The sequence below is a fragment of the Aotus nancymaae genome, unplaced genomic scaffold (assembly GCF_030222135.1).
Source record: "Aotus nancymaae isolate 86718 unplaced genomic scaffold, 86718_ANA_hifiasm-v0.15.2.pri h1tg000032l_0, whole genome shotgun sequence".
In the NCBI taxonomy this organism is placed as follows: Eukaryota; Metazoa; Chordata; class Mammalia; order Primates; family Aotidae; genus Aotus; species Aotus nancymaae.
The window spans coordinates 22,801,975-22,820,008 of record NW_026988445.1 but is presented as its reverse complement, the minus strand read 5'-3'; the positions used below and the strand labels follow the sequence as shown (position 1 = coordinate 22,820,008).

General features: G+C 36.4%; 1 protein-coding gene across 6 annotated transcripts in view; it reads right to left on the bottom strand.

Annotated features, from left to right (window-relative positions):
* RYR2 (ryanodine receptor 2) overlaps positions 1-18,034 on the bottom strand; it is a 784,705-nt gene that overhangs the window by 114,574 nt on the left and 652,097 nt on the right. For 4 of the 6 annotated variants that reach the window (XM_064383634.1, XM_064383629.1, XM_064383631.1 and 1 more), the window contains 5 exons: positions 10,849-11,019; positions 9,724-9,783; positions 5,422-5,556; positions 2,100-2,134; positions 1,246-1,359 (listed from right to left, as the gene is read on the bottom strand). In XM_064383634.1, the coding sequence (XP_064239704.1) occupies positions 1,246-1,359; positions 2,100-2,134; positions 5,422-5,556; positions 9,724-9,783; positions 10,849-11,019 (515 nt within the window). The remainder of the gene's footprint in view (positions 1-1,245; positions 1,360-2,099; positions 2,135-5,421; positions 5,557-9,723; positions 9,784-10,848; positions 11,020-18,034) is intronic. The other 2 variants (XM_064383632.1, XM_064383633.1) reach the window with 1 other exon arrangement.

Sequence of the window (18,034 nt, the reverse complement as noted above, 5' to 3'; positions counted from 1 at the left end):
TTTATAATCCTTTGGGTATATACCCAGTAATGGGATTGCTGGGTCAAATTGTATTGCTGGTTCTAGATCTTAAGGTTAATATTCTATTTGACCAAAAGGTGACAGCATAATTGAGTCAGAGAATGGAGAAGTAGCACATTTGAGGAGGATGCTAATGTATTTTAGACGCAGTGAGTGTGACATGACGGCAAGAGATACAACTGTCTTAGCAAAATGCAAAGGTATGATGTTTTGTCTGTGTGTTTTGATTCTGTTTCTGTTTTTTCCCTGCCTTATACATTCACTCAAACTCTTACTGAATGTTAATGTACAAGTCACTGTTTTAGGTGCTGAAGAAAGAAAACTGAACAAAACGAGTACAGGATCTCAAAGTCTGAATCAAAGCGACAAATAGCCTTAATACTGCAGGAAAGTGGTATGACGTGCAAGAAACAGAAGGGCATGGCTTGGTCAGAGATGTTCCAAAAAAGAGATGTAGGTGAGCTGAGACCTGTCTATGAGACACAGACAGATGCGATTTGTATAAAGTTCAGAGTGGGAAAGAGCGTAGTTTCTCAACAGAACTACAAGGTGGCTGAAGTGGTATCCCGGACCACCAAGCCAGACTTGAATATACCAGGCTACTTCTCTATTAACAAGTACGTCTGCTCTACGTCTAAGAGAACGTTGACATTATTCCCATAGGTCAGTTCTTTTCTACAAATGCTAATAATTACAAAAATAATAATAAAGACTAACATTTGTTATGACATAAACTTATTCACTCACTTCTAAGCACTCTGTATACATCAACCCATTAAATAATCTGAACAACTCTATAAGGCTGGTCCCGTTATGATACAGATGAGAAAACTGTAATGAAGACCCGTAAATAACTTCACCAATGTCACAGGGCAGAGAAGGTGGGATGCTGGAATTCAAATCAAGGCAAGTCTGATGCCAAAGAATGATTCAAATCATGGTCCAATTAAAATCCAGACCAAAGAATAAATTCCTAATGACTCTCTCTTGCCTCACATATGTGAGCAGATATTCCTCAGTAAGTCATTTAATAATTACATGACAGACCACAGTTCTCTGAAAATACCCAACAAAATTCGTCAAGTTTTATATAGAAGAATCAGTAAATCTTTTCCACCCTTCTCTCGGACTACTGTACTTCTGTTAAGGTAGATTCTAAACACCTGTCACTAATTAGGAAAAAAATGACTTTGATCTATTATAAAAAAAAAAAAGAATTCTGACCTTGGCAGATTATATAACGGGGCCATCCGGAAGCAGGCGACAACAGCCCTTTTCCTCTGCTTAGAGAGTAGTTTATGCCATACGGCCTTTTTAGATCTCTGAGGATGTTCCACCTGAGGTAGAATGACACAAATAAATATTTATACCCCAACTTACCTTCACAAATATAGTTTTAAGCAGCTGCCCCTCTTAAGTAACCTCTATTCGGAATTTCAATTCCAAAAGTACCTTAAGATTATCATGGAGAAGTCCATATTCTAAAACTTATCCAAAGATAAATTTTAGACAATTGCAAATGCTATGTAATTCCCTTAGTAAGAATATCACATTTTCCTAATACTATGTACTTTAAAGTATGTAATCTCTAAAATCAAAGAAAGAGATAATCATTCCATATAAAATCATTTTATCTCCTTCTGGAAATTTTATTTGGTTCTTTATGATTCGAATACATATTTTCTGCCTACATAAAATATTACCTCATTCATATTTGTGTATCAATTGTAACTAATTTTGTTATAAGAGCTAAAGCAATAAACACAAATAGAGACAGTTAACGAAAATTCTACTATTCTTTAACATAACAAGATAAAGAGAAGAAGTCAAGGCTTTGTGAACACAGTATTAGGAGTGAGCAAATTTTGTAAAAATGTTTAAATATGTAAATATTTTGTTAGATAGGAACAAATATAAATTCAAAAGTTGCAATAATGATGCAAGCAAGTTATTTATTTAACTAATAGTGTTTGAACTCCAAGAGAAGAAAGAGATTAATTGTATTAGAAAGAAAAAAATCCCAACATATAAATCTAAATTAATTAGTAATCTCTAGGCCACTGAGCACTGTACTTCCCAGACAGTAATGTTTCCGGCCCACACGCTTAGACTTCTGAAAGAAATAAAAACGTTATGTTAGCTAAAAACATAAAACTACATTTATTATCCTTTTCAGTAAAGAGTCAAAAAATGACTGTAATAATGTCTAAAGTAAACATTTAAAATGTCTGGGCTACAGTGGTTTAGAAATTCTAACAAAGCAACTTGTTTAATGGAAAAGGACTTATTTCTGTGCTGCTCTTCCCTCGCTAGGATCAATAAACACGTTTTGATAACTATCCACTTCAGTTATCTTCTTGATGCTTGTGTCAAGTGAAATAAACCATTGTTATGCCTTAACATTGCAGTAAAGGCGATCAAGGGCAATAGTTTTCAATGAGACCCAATATATTTCAATTCAAATTTCCATTTTGAGATCCCAGTCTGTAAATTGCAGCTTTTTACAGGAATACAGCATTATGATCAGCATGAGTGACAGTCAACAAACATATATTAAGTTCCTAAGGCATTTAAGATACAGTAAAAACACAACAGAAAGGAGTCCTGCCACCAGGAAGCTTTTCATTTGGCAGGCGTTTTATTACCTGCCTATTCAAGTATTTCAGGAAATACCTGAAAGAGTGTGCTTTCCTCTAAATCAATTATAATTAAATAGTTATCTGTAAGATATGTGACCTAAAGATGAATACCAAGATGTACCTTGTCAACTCTGCCTGAATGTCTTGATGTGCTGATGTGTTAGTGTGGATAGAATTTGATTATTAGAAAATTCAAAGGAGATAACCAACTCTCATAAGAAAAATTACCAGATATACAACACGAAATATACATGAGACTTGAGATAAATTAAATCCACAAATGTTTCCTGTCCACCTACTGTTTTAACACTGACTTCTGCAAGTTAAAATATTCTTCATAAACTTCTCTGTGCCTATGTTAACATTATCATAGGGGTATTAAAGGCATAAATTTGACACACGGATATCTCCGACTGCTTTTTATTTTTGACAATTGACAATCTCTTTTTACTCAAAAACCCTCCTCTCATGATAAACCAATCTTGCCATATTTTTAACAGTTTGATGAAATCCGATCCTCCCACCTTTTTCTAGGTAATTCCTACTGTAGATTCATACAGATATTACCTACTTCACATCTCCATGATGTCTGGGTTGCTTCATACCTTCTCTCTCTTTATTATTATTTGAGATGGAATCTTGCTCTTGTTCCCCAGACTGGAGTGCAATGGCACAATCTTGGCTTACTGCAACCTCCACCTCCCGGCTTCAAGCGATTCTCCTGCCTCAGCCTCCCTAGCAGCTGGGACTACAGGTGCGTGCCACCACACTCGGCTAATTTTTTTATTTTTAGTAGAGACTGGTTTCACCATGTTGGCCAGGCTGGTCTCAAACTCCTGACCTCAGGTGATTTGCCCACCTTGGTCTCTCAAAGTGCTGGGATTACAGCCGTGAGCCACCATGCCCGGCCACTTCCATACCTTCTTCAGCTCATTTTATATCCCAACACCTCTGTATCATCCCATATTTATCTGTTAAAGTGTCTGTTTCCTCTCCTAGAGCATGAGATACTTGAGCCCAGTGACAGCAGTCAGTCCTCCGGACCTGCTGAGGATAAGGCTGCCCTAGGGCAGGACACCCCATAAACATCCAAGGCATAAATGGATGCTTAGAAAAGTGAATCTCATTTAGAAATGCCATCATTCATCATGATTGGATACACTTATAAATATATGGGAATATAATATAGTCAGATTTCAATAAGCTTCATTTAATGTATCTACAATTTATTCAAGCAAATCTAGATATATGTGTTAACACTAGGAAGAATTAAAAACTGATGGTAGAGTAATGCTGGCAGAAATGGTCCTCTCAGCCATTTAATTAACCTTTAATAATCTTAAATATGTATGTAATTCTGGAAACACAACTCTATGACTTTATATAAACCACTTAAAATTTCATTCTAAGTCTTGTCATCTGCTGATTGATGATAATTTGTATTTATTTAATATTTCATGAAAAAATTATGTAAGTTATTCAGGAGAAAGTACTAAGTTCCAAGGCATTACATAATGTAAATATATGTTAATGCCATATGGTCTAAGGGTATCCTCGTGACTTTAATCTCATCAAGTGTACTGATAAATTGCATGGCAATGGACAAATTATTAACGTTTAGGGGAAGGCATCTGAGTAAGCAAGAAGGAAATTAAAGGGATACTACATTAGATGATATCCTTGCATTATCAAACTGTCCAGGCAGGGATGAGTGTTCAGATAATATAAAATAGGAATAAAAGCAAAATGTTTATTATTGCTATGATAATATGTTCAAATACGGCTAAAGGCAATACAATACACACACACACACACACATGTTTAGGTGGCAAAGTTCCTGAGATGGCATAGGGCATCTTATTATTATTTTATAAGTAGTATAAAATAACCAAGTCATCAACAGCATGATCTGAAGAGCCCTGTGACAGATCAGATGGTCAGGTTACAATGAGCTTCTTTATATGTTATTATTTTGCTGAATGGACTTGATGAGAAACGGATAATATATCTCTGTGTTGCAGATATTTTACCTAAGCCAGATGATCCCTTCTATAAAAATATGATCCTCTGATTGATAATGTTTCAACTATTATTGTTTTACACATTCTTGTGCAAAGGTAATGAATAAGAAAATGAAAATGAGCTTTGTAGTATAAAGTAGGACACAACTGAAAAATTATATAATACCACTTTTCTAATATATCAATGATAGATATCTATCAATGCATTGATTTTAATATCTATCGATGCATTATTCTTCTCTAAATGTCATTTGTTCCTGATTTCAGAGAAAATTAGCTCAAAAATATACCTAATAAAAGGCAAGGTCAAACAAAGTGACAAAAAAATCTCAAATATTAAACTAAATATTACTTTGAGTAAAAGAGAGTATCTCAAAAATGTTTTTATGAGCAATAATAAAAAATGAAATATACATAAAATATTTGAAATCAGGTATAACTCCTGACTTTTTTGGTTAGAATTATTTAAATACATAATCCTAATACTTTCAGAAATATTTGAAAAAGAAAACAAAACAAAGGCCAGGATCTCCCAAAATATATAATCTATATTTTTCTACAAGAATTATAAGCTTAGAAATTGTCTTTATTAAATACTAAGCACACCTGACTCTTAATCTTTAGAATGAATGTGCTGAACATATATTTTTTTAGGTCACAGTTAACAAATTAACACACATTCACTTTTTAAGATATTTGTATGTGGCGAAGGCAAATACTGAATTGATACAAAGCCTGACCTGTTCAAGATGAAAAAGCACATTTGCTATATCCAATACTCTTTCTACTGTCTTCTCTGGATCTGAGGTATCATCAGTCCTGTTTGGCAAGTCTTTGTAAAGAGCCATTTGCCATCTAATAGCAGGATCCTCCAACTGCAGAAAAAAGGAAAAGGCAAATCCAGTAAGAGGTTACAATCGAAAGATGGGAAGAGTCAATCCACCATTATTTATTGAGCTTTACAGTGCTTACTAGTTAAAACACTACGCGCAGCTGCAGTTATGTAGGATGAAAAAGTCTGGAGATCTAATGTACTGCATGGGGATTACAGTTAATAATATGGCAATTCATACTGGAAATTTGCTGAGAGTGAATAGATTTCAGGAGCACTTGGCACATACACACAAAAGGTAATTATATGAGGAGATGGATATGCTAATTTGTTTGACTATACTAATCATTTCACTATCTATATGTATATTGAAACATCCTGTTGGATACCTTAACTATATACAATTATTAAAAATTAAAGCTACTAAGAGAGAAAGACAAAGTCCTTGTCATCATGAAATGTATCATCTACTAGAGAAGACAGACACTAAACATTTATAATTGAGATAAGGGCTACTAAAATGAAATACAAAGTACCATGAGATACATCCTACTTTTTGGTGGCTGGGAAGATTTCCCTAAACATTTGACATTGTAACTAGGGCTTAAGGATGAGTTAGAAATCGGAAAACAAATAGGTAAGGCCACCTTTGCTCTTTCTCTTCCCCATTCACTTTCCAACTGTAGAAATATTTCTATGTTTATTTTTACGGGCAAGGATATAGGATAGCATTTACCCATAAATATTTGGACTCTACAACAGAGCTTAATTTCACTGAGATAAAGATATTAAGTTATATAAATCAATAGAAGTTGTTAAAATCATACTCATCATAAAGGGGTCTACACATCTTACTTTTCAGTACCATCAAATTTCCTTGGTGAAATTTGATGATCACCAGATGTGATCCACCTGCCTTGGCCTACCAAAGTGCTGGGATTACAGGTGTGACAAAGACAGACAGGCACAGTGGCTCATGCCTGTAATCTCAGCACTTTGGGAGGCCAAGGCGGGTGGATCACTTGAAGTCAGGAGTATAAGAGCAGCCTGGCCAACATGGTGAAACCTCGTCTCTACTAAAAGTACAAAAAATTAGTTGGCTGTGGTGGAACATGCTTGTAATCCTAGCCACTTGGCAGGCTGAGACAGGAGAATCACTTGAACCCAGGAGGTGGAGGTTGCAGTGAGCCAAGCTCACGCCACTGCACTCCAGCCTAGCGACAGACTGAGACTCAATCTGAAACAAACAGACAAACAAACAAAAAATGGACAAAGCAATCCCCTTGTCTTTCTCTTCTACTTTAGAATCTCCATTGGGAATGGGAGACTGAATGTTACGAAGCAGAAATAAATAGATAACATCTGAAGCTTCACAGCTCCCAGGCTGACAGTGCATAGCTCAACAAGTCAAAAATAACTTTCATCTACAGGCAGACATAGCTAGATAGAGCTTTGTATATACATGACTTGTAAAGACCACTTATCTTTTGATAACATAAAATGTTATCATCCATATACTTCTTAAGTCTGAGGACTATGTTTGATACTTACAGGTTTTAATCTGTACTCTTAGCTCTATTTAATACATAAACATATTTAATGAAATAGAATCTTTATTCTAACATAAAATTATTCCTCTGGCCTCAGGATGACTAGCCCTACAATTTCAAGACAATGTCTTCAAGAAGTTAGGAATACAAAAAATCATCTTTTGAAACTGTGTATCTCCTTCATATCCCTGCCTAACCCCTAGTGTAAGAAAGTTTAGAATAAAATGACAAGATGAATATATATTTATTACCTCTTTATTTTCAGCTCTTACTCATTTGGAGGTAAAATAAAATATTGACTATCAATGTCTCATTTTTTGCTCTCTTCTTTCTTCCTGTCTCCCTCATATATCATCTAAGCTGTCCAAAATATTCTTACAAGTGACCTTTAGAACACAATGGACAAACCTCTTTCTGCTTATAATCATAACCAACTTTTTAACCATTTCTTGAGATTGGCACAGACTCCTTCTTAAGAGGTACTGAGCAATCCCTGTCTGTAACTCAGTAATTGTTGAACTAGATAGTTGTGCTCCAAGTGTGGTCTAGGGTCCTCTTGGGATCTCCAGCATCCTCTCATGGGGTACTGGATCTTCTTAAATACCCATATATGTAAAACCATTTAGAGTCTCTCTCTAAAGGGGAAAAATGTTTGTAGTGTAAACTCTTTTTCTGAAGTTTCAATAGAGGCTTTATAAACTGTTTTTAAAATGTTCAAATTATTTTTGCTACTGAAAAGAGATCATACTCTAATAGTAATTAATCTCTTACTCTAAAGGAATAGTTAGTAAACAATTGAGTACACATCAAATTTCACATGAACTTTGCTCTAAATAAATATTTGTGCATTGTGACTATGGTAAAGGCATATACCTTTATATTAAAGTACAAATTTAAAAAGAATATGGTTTAGGTCTTTGGAAAGAGACATTTTAATACCAAGACGGGCATATATTATATTGTTGTTGCTACTTTTTGACATTTGTAATTTTAAAAAATCCTCAGAAGGGACATCAGATTTCATAATTTAAAATTTTCATAATTAAATTGATTTTTAAAATAAATTTTCATAATTAAAAAAAAATCCTTAGAAGGCACACCAGAATAGAATCCAACAGGCTGAGTCAGACTACTAGCTTGACTTTTTAAACTGCATCACAGAAATATATAATTTATTCACTGGTTTAAAAAAAATTCCAAATAATAGTAAATGGTCACTGAATTGCCAAAACTACTTCTAACAATCCTTCACCCACCATTAAAAGGTACGGATTTCCATCCATGTTTTTATTCTAAATATATACTCTTCTCCTTAGGTAAACTCATTTATTCCTATTGCTGCAAACCTCAGTGTAGCCTATTGATACAGTTTGGATCTGCGTCCCTGACCAAATCGTGTGTTGAAATGTACTCCCCAGTGTTGGAGATGGCGCCTGGTGGGAGCTGAGTGGATCAAGGGACACATTTTTCATGAGTGGTTTAGCACCATCCCTTTGGTGCTGTCCTCGAGATTCTCCTGAGATCTGGTTGTTTAAGTGTGGGGTGCCTCCCTCCTCACTGCTCTTGTTCCTGCTCCCGCCCTGTGAGATGCCGGCCTCCCCTTCACCATCTGCCATGATTGTAAGCTTCCTGGAGCTTCCCCGAATGCAGATGCCTGTGTTACGCTTCTTGTTCAGCCTGCAGACCCATGAATCAGTTAAATCTCTTTTCTTCATAAATTACCCAGTCTCAGGTATTTCTATATAACAATGCAAGAAAGGCCCAATTCACCTATAGACTAATGACTCTTAAATACACACACACACACACACACACACACACACGTATATTTATATTTGTAAATATATACATATATTTATATAACATACACATATATATTTACATGTATATATAATATACATTAAATATTATATCTTAATATATAACTAATATATTCATATATTAAATATATATTTAATATATAACTATTATATATTTAATGTATATTATATATTATATACCTTTAAGAAAATAAACATATATATTTAATTACTGATCACTCAATGTAATTTTTTTGTTTTTTGAGACAGGGCTTCCCTTTGCCACCTAGGCTGGAGTGCAGTGGCATGATCTTGGTTCACTGCAACCTCGGCCTCCCAGGCTCAAGCCATCCTCCCACCTCGGCCTTCCAAGTAGCTGGGACTACAGGTGTGTGCCACCATCCAGCTAATTTTTGTATTTTTTGTAGAGACGGGGTTTTGTCATGTTGCCCAGGCTGATCTCAAACTCCTGGGCTCAAGCGATCTGCCTGCCTTGGCCTCCTAAAGTGTTGGGATTACAGGTATGAGCCACTGTGCCTAGCCAACATTTTCTTATAGACACTTGTATTCATGTCCAAAAGACCTTAAAACTCATCTGTAAAAAGAATATGTCCAATCTGTTCAACTGGTGATTTTTTTTCCAAAATTGGACAATCTCTGGTAATTTTCTTTAAAAATATACCATTTATTATCTTTAGAATTTTTAATACAAAAGGCTTTGCAAATAGGATAATGACTAATTAAAATATGTCAATTACCTTAATATGTCAAGTACCTTAACATTACTTGTAGTACTGTTGTAAAGAGAGATTAACTAATGTATAGATAGTAAATGTGCCTGAAGAATAAAATTTGGCTTACCTTGCCTTGTAAATGAATATTGCTGCGGATTATGTCTCGTACTTCATCCTCAGTATCTTTCTGTCAAGAAATATATGTTACCTAAAAGGAGTCTTATATTGCATCAACTGTCACAAGTCAATAGAGACAATACAAACCTCTTTTGAAATAGTGTACATCTGAGAAACATCTTTATAAAATTACATGCCACAAATTTGAGGGATTCTCATTTAAACAATTTCTTGATAACGACTGTAGCCTGAAACAAGGCAATGACCTGCTTTACCTCCACAATAAGGACATTAAAATTCAATGAAATCAATTATCAATTCATAACAAGAAGGGGACACAGCATGTTTTCTTGGGCTGAAATAGAAGTAGATCTCCAGTATTCTCCCAAATCTCCACAAAGTCATTTTAGCTCTTAGTAACATCCTCCACAATCTAGCAAGAGCAAGGGAAATACAGCTAAGATTCCAACTCTTGACAACTGCCAGGAGAGCCGCGTAATGCAGCCCACTCCACAGCTTCCCCTCAATTCACTCATTTTAGAATGTCAGACTTTGCATGTACAGTGAGGAGCTTCAGTGATTCAACGTGAAATGGAAAATATGTCCTCCAATTTACATAAATATAAAATAGAAATTCCAATGTGCAAAATATTGCATCCTCATTTGCATAGCTATGAATAAGAGAAACTTACAGGACATTGTAAAATCTTGAGAACTTAAATCTTGCAGAGGAAGAGAGCAGCTGATTTAAAAGTCAACACCTTATCTACCCACAGGTGGCACATTATGCTTCTTACATTGAAAAATCACCCTTCATAAATCTGAATATACTTCTCATCCCAAACTTTATATAGAAGTTTATATATAATCCATTTTTTTTTTCACTACCAGAGATTGATTTGTTTTTTTGTTTGGTTCTTGAATGTGCCCCGGAGGTGATTAACATAACTTAGGAATAAAAACAGCCTCAAAAAAAAATCTTTATATTTGAGTCTTGAGGCCTGTACAGAAAACCTGCTTAATAAAACATGTAATGAAAATGAAATATTGACATAGGGCAGAGAGACAAAGGACTCAAACACTGAGAGTCTGGAGGTCAGATAATCATTACCGCTGGGATGAAAAGGAGACTTACCAGGCTAAATCGATTTTTGGCCAGAGCAATGAGCTCCTGGTCCCCAGGGGCGCAGATGTTCAACCCAATGGGCAGTAACCGCTTCAGAGCTGCTACAATCAGAGAGGTCTGCATGGAATACCGATCTCCTTTGCGCTTCATTTTCTTCCTTTCCTGATCAGAAACAGCTGCCTATGGAACAAAGAGAAGTGCTGGGATCCAAATCTGCTTTTTTCACATGTAGAACCATGATGACTCTTCTCTAATTTGACTGGCACTTCATCTTCCTCATTTGCTGCTGCTCCCTAGTTTTGAAAATCCTACTGTTTTGAGAATGATTTTTCTCTTCCCTTCTTAGCATCTTTGGCTAATTTTAAGTCCTACCCTCAGATTCCTAGGTCATCATAATTCACTGCTATGTATTCCCACGTAATTTTTAGAAGAAAAATGAAAATTGTAATTTGAGGGAAGCAGATAAATATATGAAAAATTCTATAGTAATTTCAGATATTGTGTGCTTTCCTAATTATCAATCCTAAAAAAGAAATGTAAGAATAAAGGGCTTATTTTTGTTTTGACAAATGCTTGCTTTCAAATACATACACATATATATGATGTTTGTGTGTGTGTGTAATAGTATATACCTAGAACAATTATAAAATGCATTTTCCTTTTATACAGTCTACAAACTTGACTCCCTAGAGCCTCAGTCCCTCTCTAGTAGAAACAGAAGTAATATACTAATCGGTGCTTCATAAATATTCAGGATTAACTGGATAACCAGTCTGCAACTGCATACTGCCTTGTTATTCAAGGGCTCTCTTGTGATGTTTTTGAGCCTATGCTAGTAACACAGGGTCACCTCAAACGACAGAATCTAATTTTCACTGGGTAATGAGTATTCTTTCTATCAAGAGGGCATGTTCTAATGTCAAAATTAAAATAATTGTCCCAAATCCACTTATTTGTGCATGTTGAATATTTTATAGCAGTAATTCAAACTTGGAACATAGTTTTAGGATAATGACATATTGTAATAGTCTTAGGCTATTGAGAAAAAAAGTAGAATTTAATATACAAATGATGTGTTTTACTTAACAGAAGGTAAAATATATCACAGCATGAGGTTGAAAGACACTTTTAGGACAGTAAAAAGTAGTGAAACAAATGAGTCACCATATAGCAATGGTAGCTTATATATTACATTATATGACATATAATTATGTAAGAATTATACTATATATTGATGTATTACATTAAACCTATAATTTTCTGAACCATAGCAGTAAGAATCATACTTCTGTTCTAAAAAGATGTGCTTATTGCCTGAATCCCATTTTTATATGTACCAACTTGTAAGAGATTATTCTCAGTAAGTTTATTAGGAAAAACATGATGAATAATTATTTGTACTGTTAAATTGATTAATTCATTAACAAAATGGATCAGTCATTTAAAACGAGCTCTTTGTTCAAAGGAAAACATAACTAAAATGATAAAAATAATTACCAAAATGAAGAACCACTATCCTAAAAATTAAGCAAATTGATACAAATTATACAAACATACTTCTATCCAATACTGGTAATTTACTTTCAGCAAAGCAACATCCCCAAGATAGTCTAAATTTTATTGGTGTTCAAGTTTTCATAGTCTAAATTTATTGGTGTTAGAGTTTTCATTGATTTTAACCTGTAAAGTTATTTTGGTTTTATGGTCATATAGGCAGAAAGAGCTTATATCTGGTTTAATATTTATAAATATTTGTGACCTTATAATAAAAACAATCAAATTAACACTAAAGGCATCAATAAATCGCTCAATTTTGAGTAACACTAGGTAAACAAATTCCTCCCTATGCACAAACAGTAATTTTGCTTTCCACCCCCAGAAGATCTGTAGCTGGAATGAGAAGTTAGTAAATATTTGAACATTTATGGATGGTATCACTGTTGATATGAGGAAATTACATCTATAAGCAATAAAATATTCTCTTGTATATATATATTGGGTTTTTGGTTTATTTAGTGCCTATTTCCTCCCCAAACTATGGAGCTCCTTTGGGGCAGCTGCCAAACCTGTTTGGTCCTTTCTCTATCTTCAAAGCCAAGCACTGTGCCTTGTTCATAGGAGCAGCTCAATAATTTAAATAGAACTGCTAAAGCTAATGAATTTGTACACTTTTTCATTTTCAATCTGTGCCCTAACATTTGGATCAGATGTGAAGATGTAATAACATGGCCAATATGTGGGCGTATTAAAGAAGGGAAGCGGGATAACCTGAGCCCTTTCTTAAACCAATCAATCGATCAATCAACCTCAGCTTCTGCCTCCTCTCTGTCTCTCTCTCACACATCCACAAACAAATATGATTGTAACAATTTCACAGAAAATAGCCTTATATTTAATAGAGGACCAGGAAAATGGCAAGAAAGACATCAAACAGATTATTCCTAAACGATACTGTTAGACTTAAGCAAAAACAGGGCTATCGCTGCATAAAATGGGACATAAGCAGGCTCCTCCACCCTCTCTCCTTATGACCCATCTAGAAAAGATTCATTTTTCAATACCTAATTCAAATCCTTACTTACCTCTGAAATCTTTGACTATCCTATCAATTTCTTTCTCTCATACATTTTTTTTTTTTTTGAGACGGAGTGTTGCTCTGTAGCCCAGGCTGGAGTGCAGTGGCGCGATCTCGGCTCACTGCAACCTCTGCCTCCCGGAACCCGGTTCAAGCAATTCTCCTACCTCAGCCTCCCAAGTAGCGGGGATTACAGGCACGAATCACCATGCCCAGCTAATTTTTGTATTTTTTAGTAGAGACGGGGTTTCACCACGTTGGCTAGTCTGGTCTTGAACTCCTGACCTCCTGATCCCCCCACCTCAGCCTCCCAAAGTGCTGGGATTACAGGCATGAGCCACTGCACCCAGCCTCTCTCATACATTTTCTAAATACTTATTAACTACATAATTGTTAGATATTCAGTTGTATTTTAACTTCATCATTTTGTTACTACAATTCATATCTGTTAAACTTTGTTGCGTGCCTACAACCTGTGAGACACAATGCACACATTATTCTGATGTTTACAAGCCTCCATCAAGGTAAGCAACATGACAAGCGTTTTGCTGCTACAGACAGTGAGGTTTAAGACGAGTGAAGGGATTATGAAGTGGCAGAGTCAGAGCTTGAGGCTGATCTGCCTCTGAAAGCCAAGCTCTTTCCTTTACCACATTATAATGGAAAGCACGTTTTTAATTGGTTGTATTTATCACACGATCTTTCTGTGAGAACTTACAAAAAACTTTCTAATATTCCTACATAGCCTACCAAAAAAACCCACAAAAAATTTACTTTTTTTTTTTTGTATTTTAGATATAGTAATTGTAAAAATAAGCCTAGCTTTAAATGTCCAAAGTCCGTGATTACATTTCAACCGGAAATGAAATCTTAAGAAAAAATAAGCCTGGGCGCTGTGGCTCACGCTTGTAATCCCAACACTTTGGGAGGCTGAGGCAGGTGAATCACAAGGTCAGGAGATCGAGACGATCCTGGCCAACATGGTGAAACGCTGTCTCTACTAAAAATACAAAAATTAGGTGAGTGTGGTGGTGGTGGTGTGTGCCTATAATCCCAGCTACTCAGGAGGCTGAGGCAGGAAATTCACTTAAACCAGGGAATTGGAGGTTGCAGTGAGCCAAGATTGCACCACTACACTCCAACCTGGCAACAGAGCGAGACTCTATCTCAAAAAAAAAAAAAAAAAAAAAAAAAAAAAAAAAAAAAATAGAGTACAATTATATAATGCAACAGGCAAAACCCACCTTTTCTCACACCCACAAATAAGCACAGAGAACGTGTCATGAATGCTATCAGTATATGCTTTTTAAAACAAGTGACAAGAACCTCAAGTTTCATAAAACAAGTTAGGAAAGTTTCAAACAAGTTACTAGAAACTTCAGCAACGCTAGCCATAGAATGCGGTGCCACTGTGGATTCTGTATCACTGCCACAATGAGTCAGTGAACGCAAAGCAAAATAAGATATATTTTTTAAAAGCCCAAATTAATGACCACATTGTAGTTTCTTTAAAGTCAAAATTTAATTTACTTCATCCATATTAATTAGGTAGCTACTATATACCAAGCACTGCATTAAGCTTTAGAGTTACCAACTGAATGATATATGTTTCCTGCCCTTGAAGAACAGATATCTAAGTCACAGATGGCTTGCAGAACAATGGGCCAAGTGCCCTGCCAAGAGACACCAAGGGCTCTTTCACATGGGACAGCAGAAAGAGAAAGCACTCACATGCTATTATGTTGGTGCAAGAGTAATCATAGTGTTTGCCCTTGAAAGTAATGGCAAAAACTGCGATTGCTTTTGCATCACAACACATATAGCTTTGTTATATGCAAACTGACATACTGAGTAAAAGAAAACTAAGGTCTACTTGCCACAGTCGCCACCACCATTACGCATATCCCTGAGGGTTTCCATGCCACACATAGGCGGTCACTTTCTTTCTAAGAGCATTATGGTCAATTTTCTATGCTCTGGCCTCTCTCTGCCTCATGAGCTATGTACATTTTGTTCTATGTCCAAATGAGATCCCCTCTCCCAGATCACCACATTCTAGACTGATCTGCTAGCTTCAATCTGTTTTATATTTAGAAAAAAGTTTTGGGTCATTTGCAGTGGCTAACACCTCTAATTCCAACACTTTGGGAGTCCGAGGTGGGTGGATCACAAGGTCAGGAGTTTAAGACCAGCCTGGCCAACACGGTGAAACCCCATCTCTACTAAAGATACAAAAAATTAGCTGGGCATGATGGTGCATGCCTGTAATCCCAGCTATGTGGGAGGCTAAGGCAGGAGAATCACTTGAACCCAGGAGGTGGAGGTTGCAGTGAGCCAAGATTGTGAAATTGCACTCCAGCCTAGGTGACAGAGCGAGACTGTCTCAAAAAAAAGAAAAAGAAAAAAAAAGAGTTTTGGAACTGGCATTCCATACAAACAGTAATAATTCCTTGCTTGAGTGACTTGCTGAAGACTGATAGAAACCGTTTGTCTTCTGGTTCCTGTTTGTACTTGCATTTGGTCTAAACCTGTTCAAATGAGTTCCTTTTTCCTTGAGAACTCTGCAGGGTGTTTCTATCTGCTGCTTTAATGCCTAAGGCAGATGGTTTGAGATCTTGTTACAAGAATCCCTGAAGTACTGGGCATCTCTCTCCTCTCCACGTTACAGGGGAAACAGCTCTTCATCCACTCAGCGTCATACGTAACACGTGTGGCAATCTTCCTGTTAACCACTAGGCACTAGGCTTGGGAAGCTCAGCTTTTGAAATCGATGTTCCCCTGGTGACATCCCACCTTTGTCCATCAGCCATCCAGGTTCTCAGAGCCCTCAATAATGCTGATAAAACTGCAGTTACCGTGCTTCTATGGCCAACATAATTACTCTCAAATCTACCCGTATGCTGAAAACATGGGCATCATGATTTCTTGAGCAAAACAATGTAAAACATGAATGTGTTGACTCCAATGTTTGAACTAGAAACATTATTTCAAGGGAAAATGTATATTATACTTATGTGATATAAAATTACAAATACAGTTTTTAAATTGTTAAAAATAAGGAAGCTAACTATAATCAGTAATTTCTCAACATTTCAACTTTTAGAAATTAGTCTTTCTTTTCTTTTCCTCCCTCTAGTCTCTTCTCTTTTCTTCTCTCTCTCTCTCTCTCTCTCTCTCTCTCTCTCTCTCACACACACACACACACACACACACACACACACACACACAGTGGTATGGTCATAACTCACTGCAACCTTAAACTCCTGGGCTTCAGCAATCATCACACCTTAGCCTCCTAAGTGGCTAGAACTACAGGTGTGTGCCAGCACACCTGGCTAATTTTTTAACGTGTTTTGTAGAGATGGGGTCTTACTATGTTGCCCAGGCTGGTCTCGAACTCTTGGCCTCAAGGAATCCTCCCACCTCAACCTGTCAAAGCACTGAGAATTACTATTATTTTCTATGTGTCTTGTCTGAGTGCTGTAAGCCATATGTTTAAAAAACAAACAATTTTTCAGGTTGAGAAAATTTGTGGGTCAGAAATGTTAAAAGTGAGAGGCTCTGATCCATTACTTCCCTTTTTCCTTCTTGCAAATAAGAGTAAATGTTACTATTAGTCAATGTTTATGGATGCGTCACTCTAGGTTCTACGACGTGCAGTACTTTAAGAGTATCTTTGAGAATCACTGGAGTCAACTGATGGAAAAGAGGGAAAAGGATGTCTGTGTAAGAATACACAGACTTCTGGCATTAGCTTCTAGTTCTTGTGCTGTCATGGCGAACACATGGCATTCAAAACTCTAAACAAGACGAGGCCTATCAAACAATGCCATTCTACTTCCCTGCTGGGAGATCACAGAGCAGGCCTGAGAATCCAGTCACTTTTGGAGGTCAGTGGAGTGGGTGTGCCTCCCAGGCTACTCTGTTGCCAGAATTTATTGAGTCAGTAGAGGCTAATTTCCTCTGCCTGAGTATCACTCATTTTTGGATCTTTGGCTATTTAGCAGCATACTGTATGTGTTATCACATGTAATATATTTATTTCTCACTTAGCAGCAATTAAATATATAAAGCCCTTTAAACATACTTTAAAAGGAAGCTCCTCCCCTCCCCAATATGAGTGATAGAGAAAACAAAAATCTGGAAGGATACTTCCCACTTCATGTGGGAGAACCTAGAATTCATCCATGTGGCTTTTAAATAATACAGCTAATTTATTGGGAGGTTTATTTGGTACACGTAAGTAAACAAATATTCACACTTGATGGATACATTGTGCTGACTGTTAAACATATACTGACTGATAATTTTGTGAGTGGGATGGGGTGTGTGTGTGTGTGTGTGTGTGTGTGTGTGTGTGTGTGTGTGTGAAGCATGTCTTTATTCTGTTGCTGGACATCTTGGAGATTTACTGATCCTGGGGGCAGTCCCTCCCATCGTTAGGCAATTCCTAGAGAAAGAAATGGCTTCCCTGGTCTGGGGAGCTTGCTTTTCATACACAAATCAACCAATCCAGAACCCACACTGACCCCCACCTCCCCTATCTGGCTCTTATACTCTGGGCTACTATCCACCTGCCCTAATCATTCTAGGGCTGGGTACCAGACAACCAAGGATAGC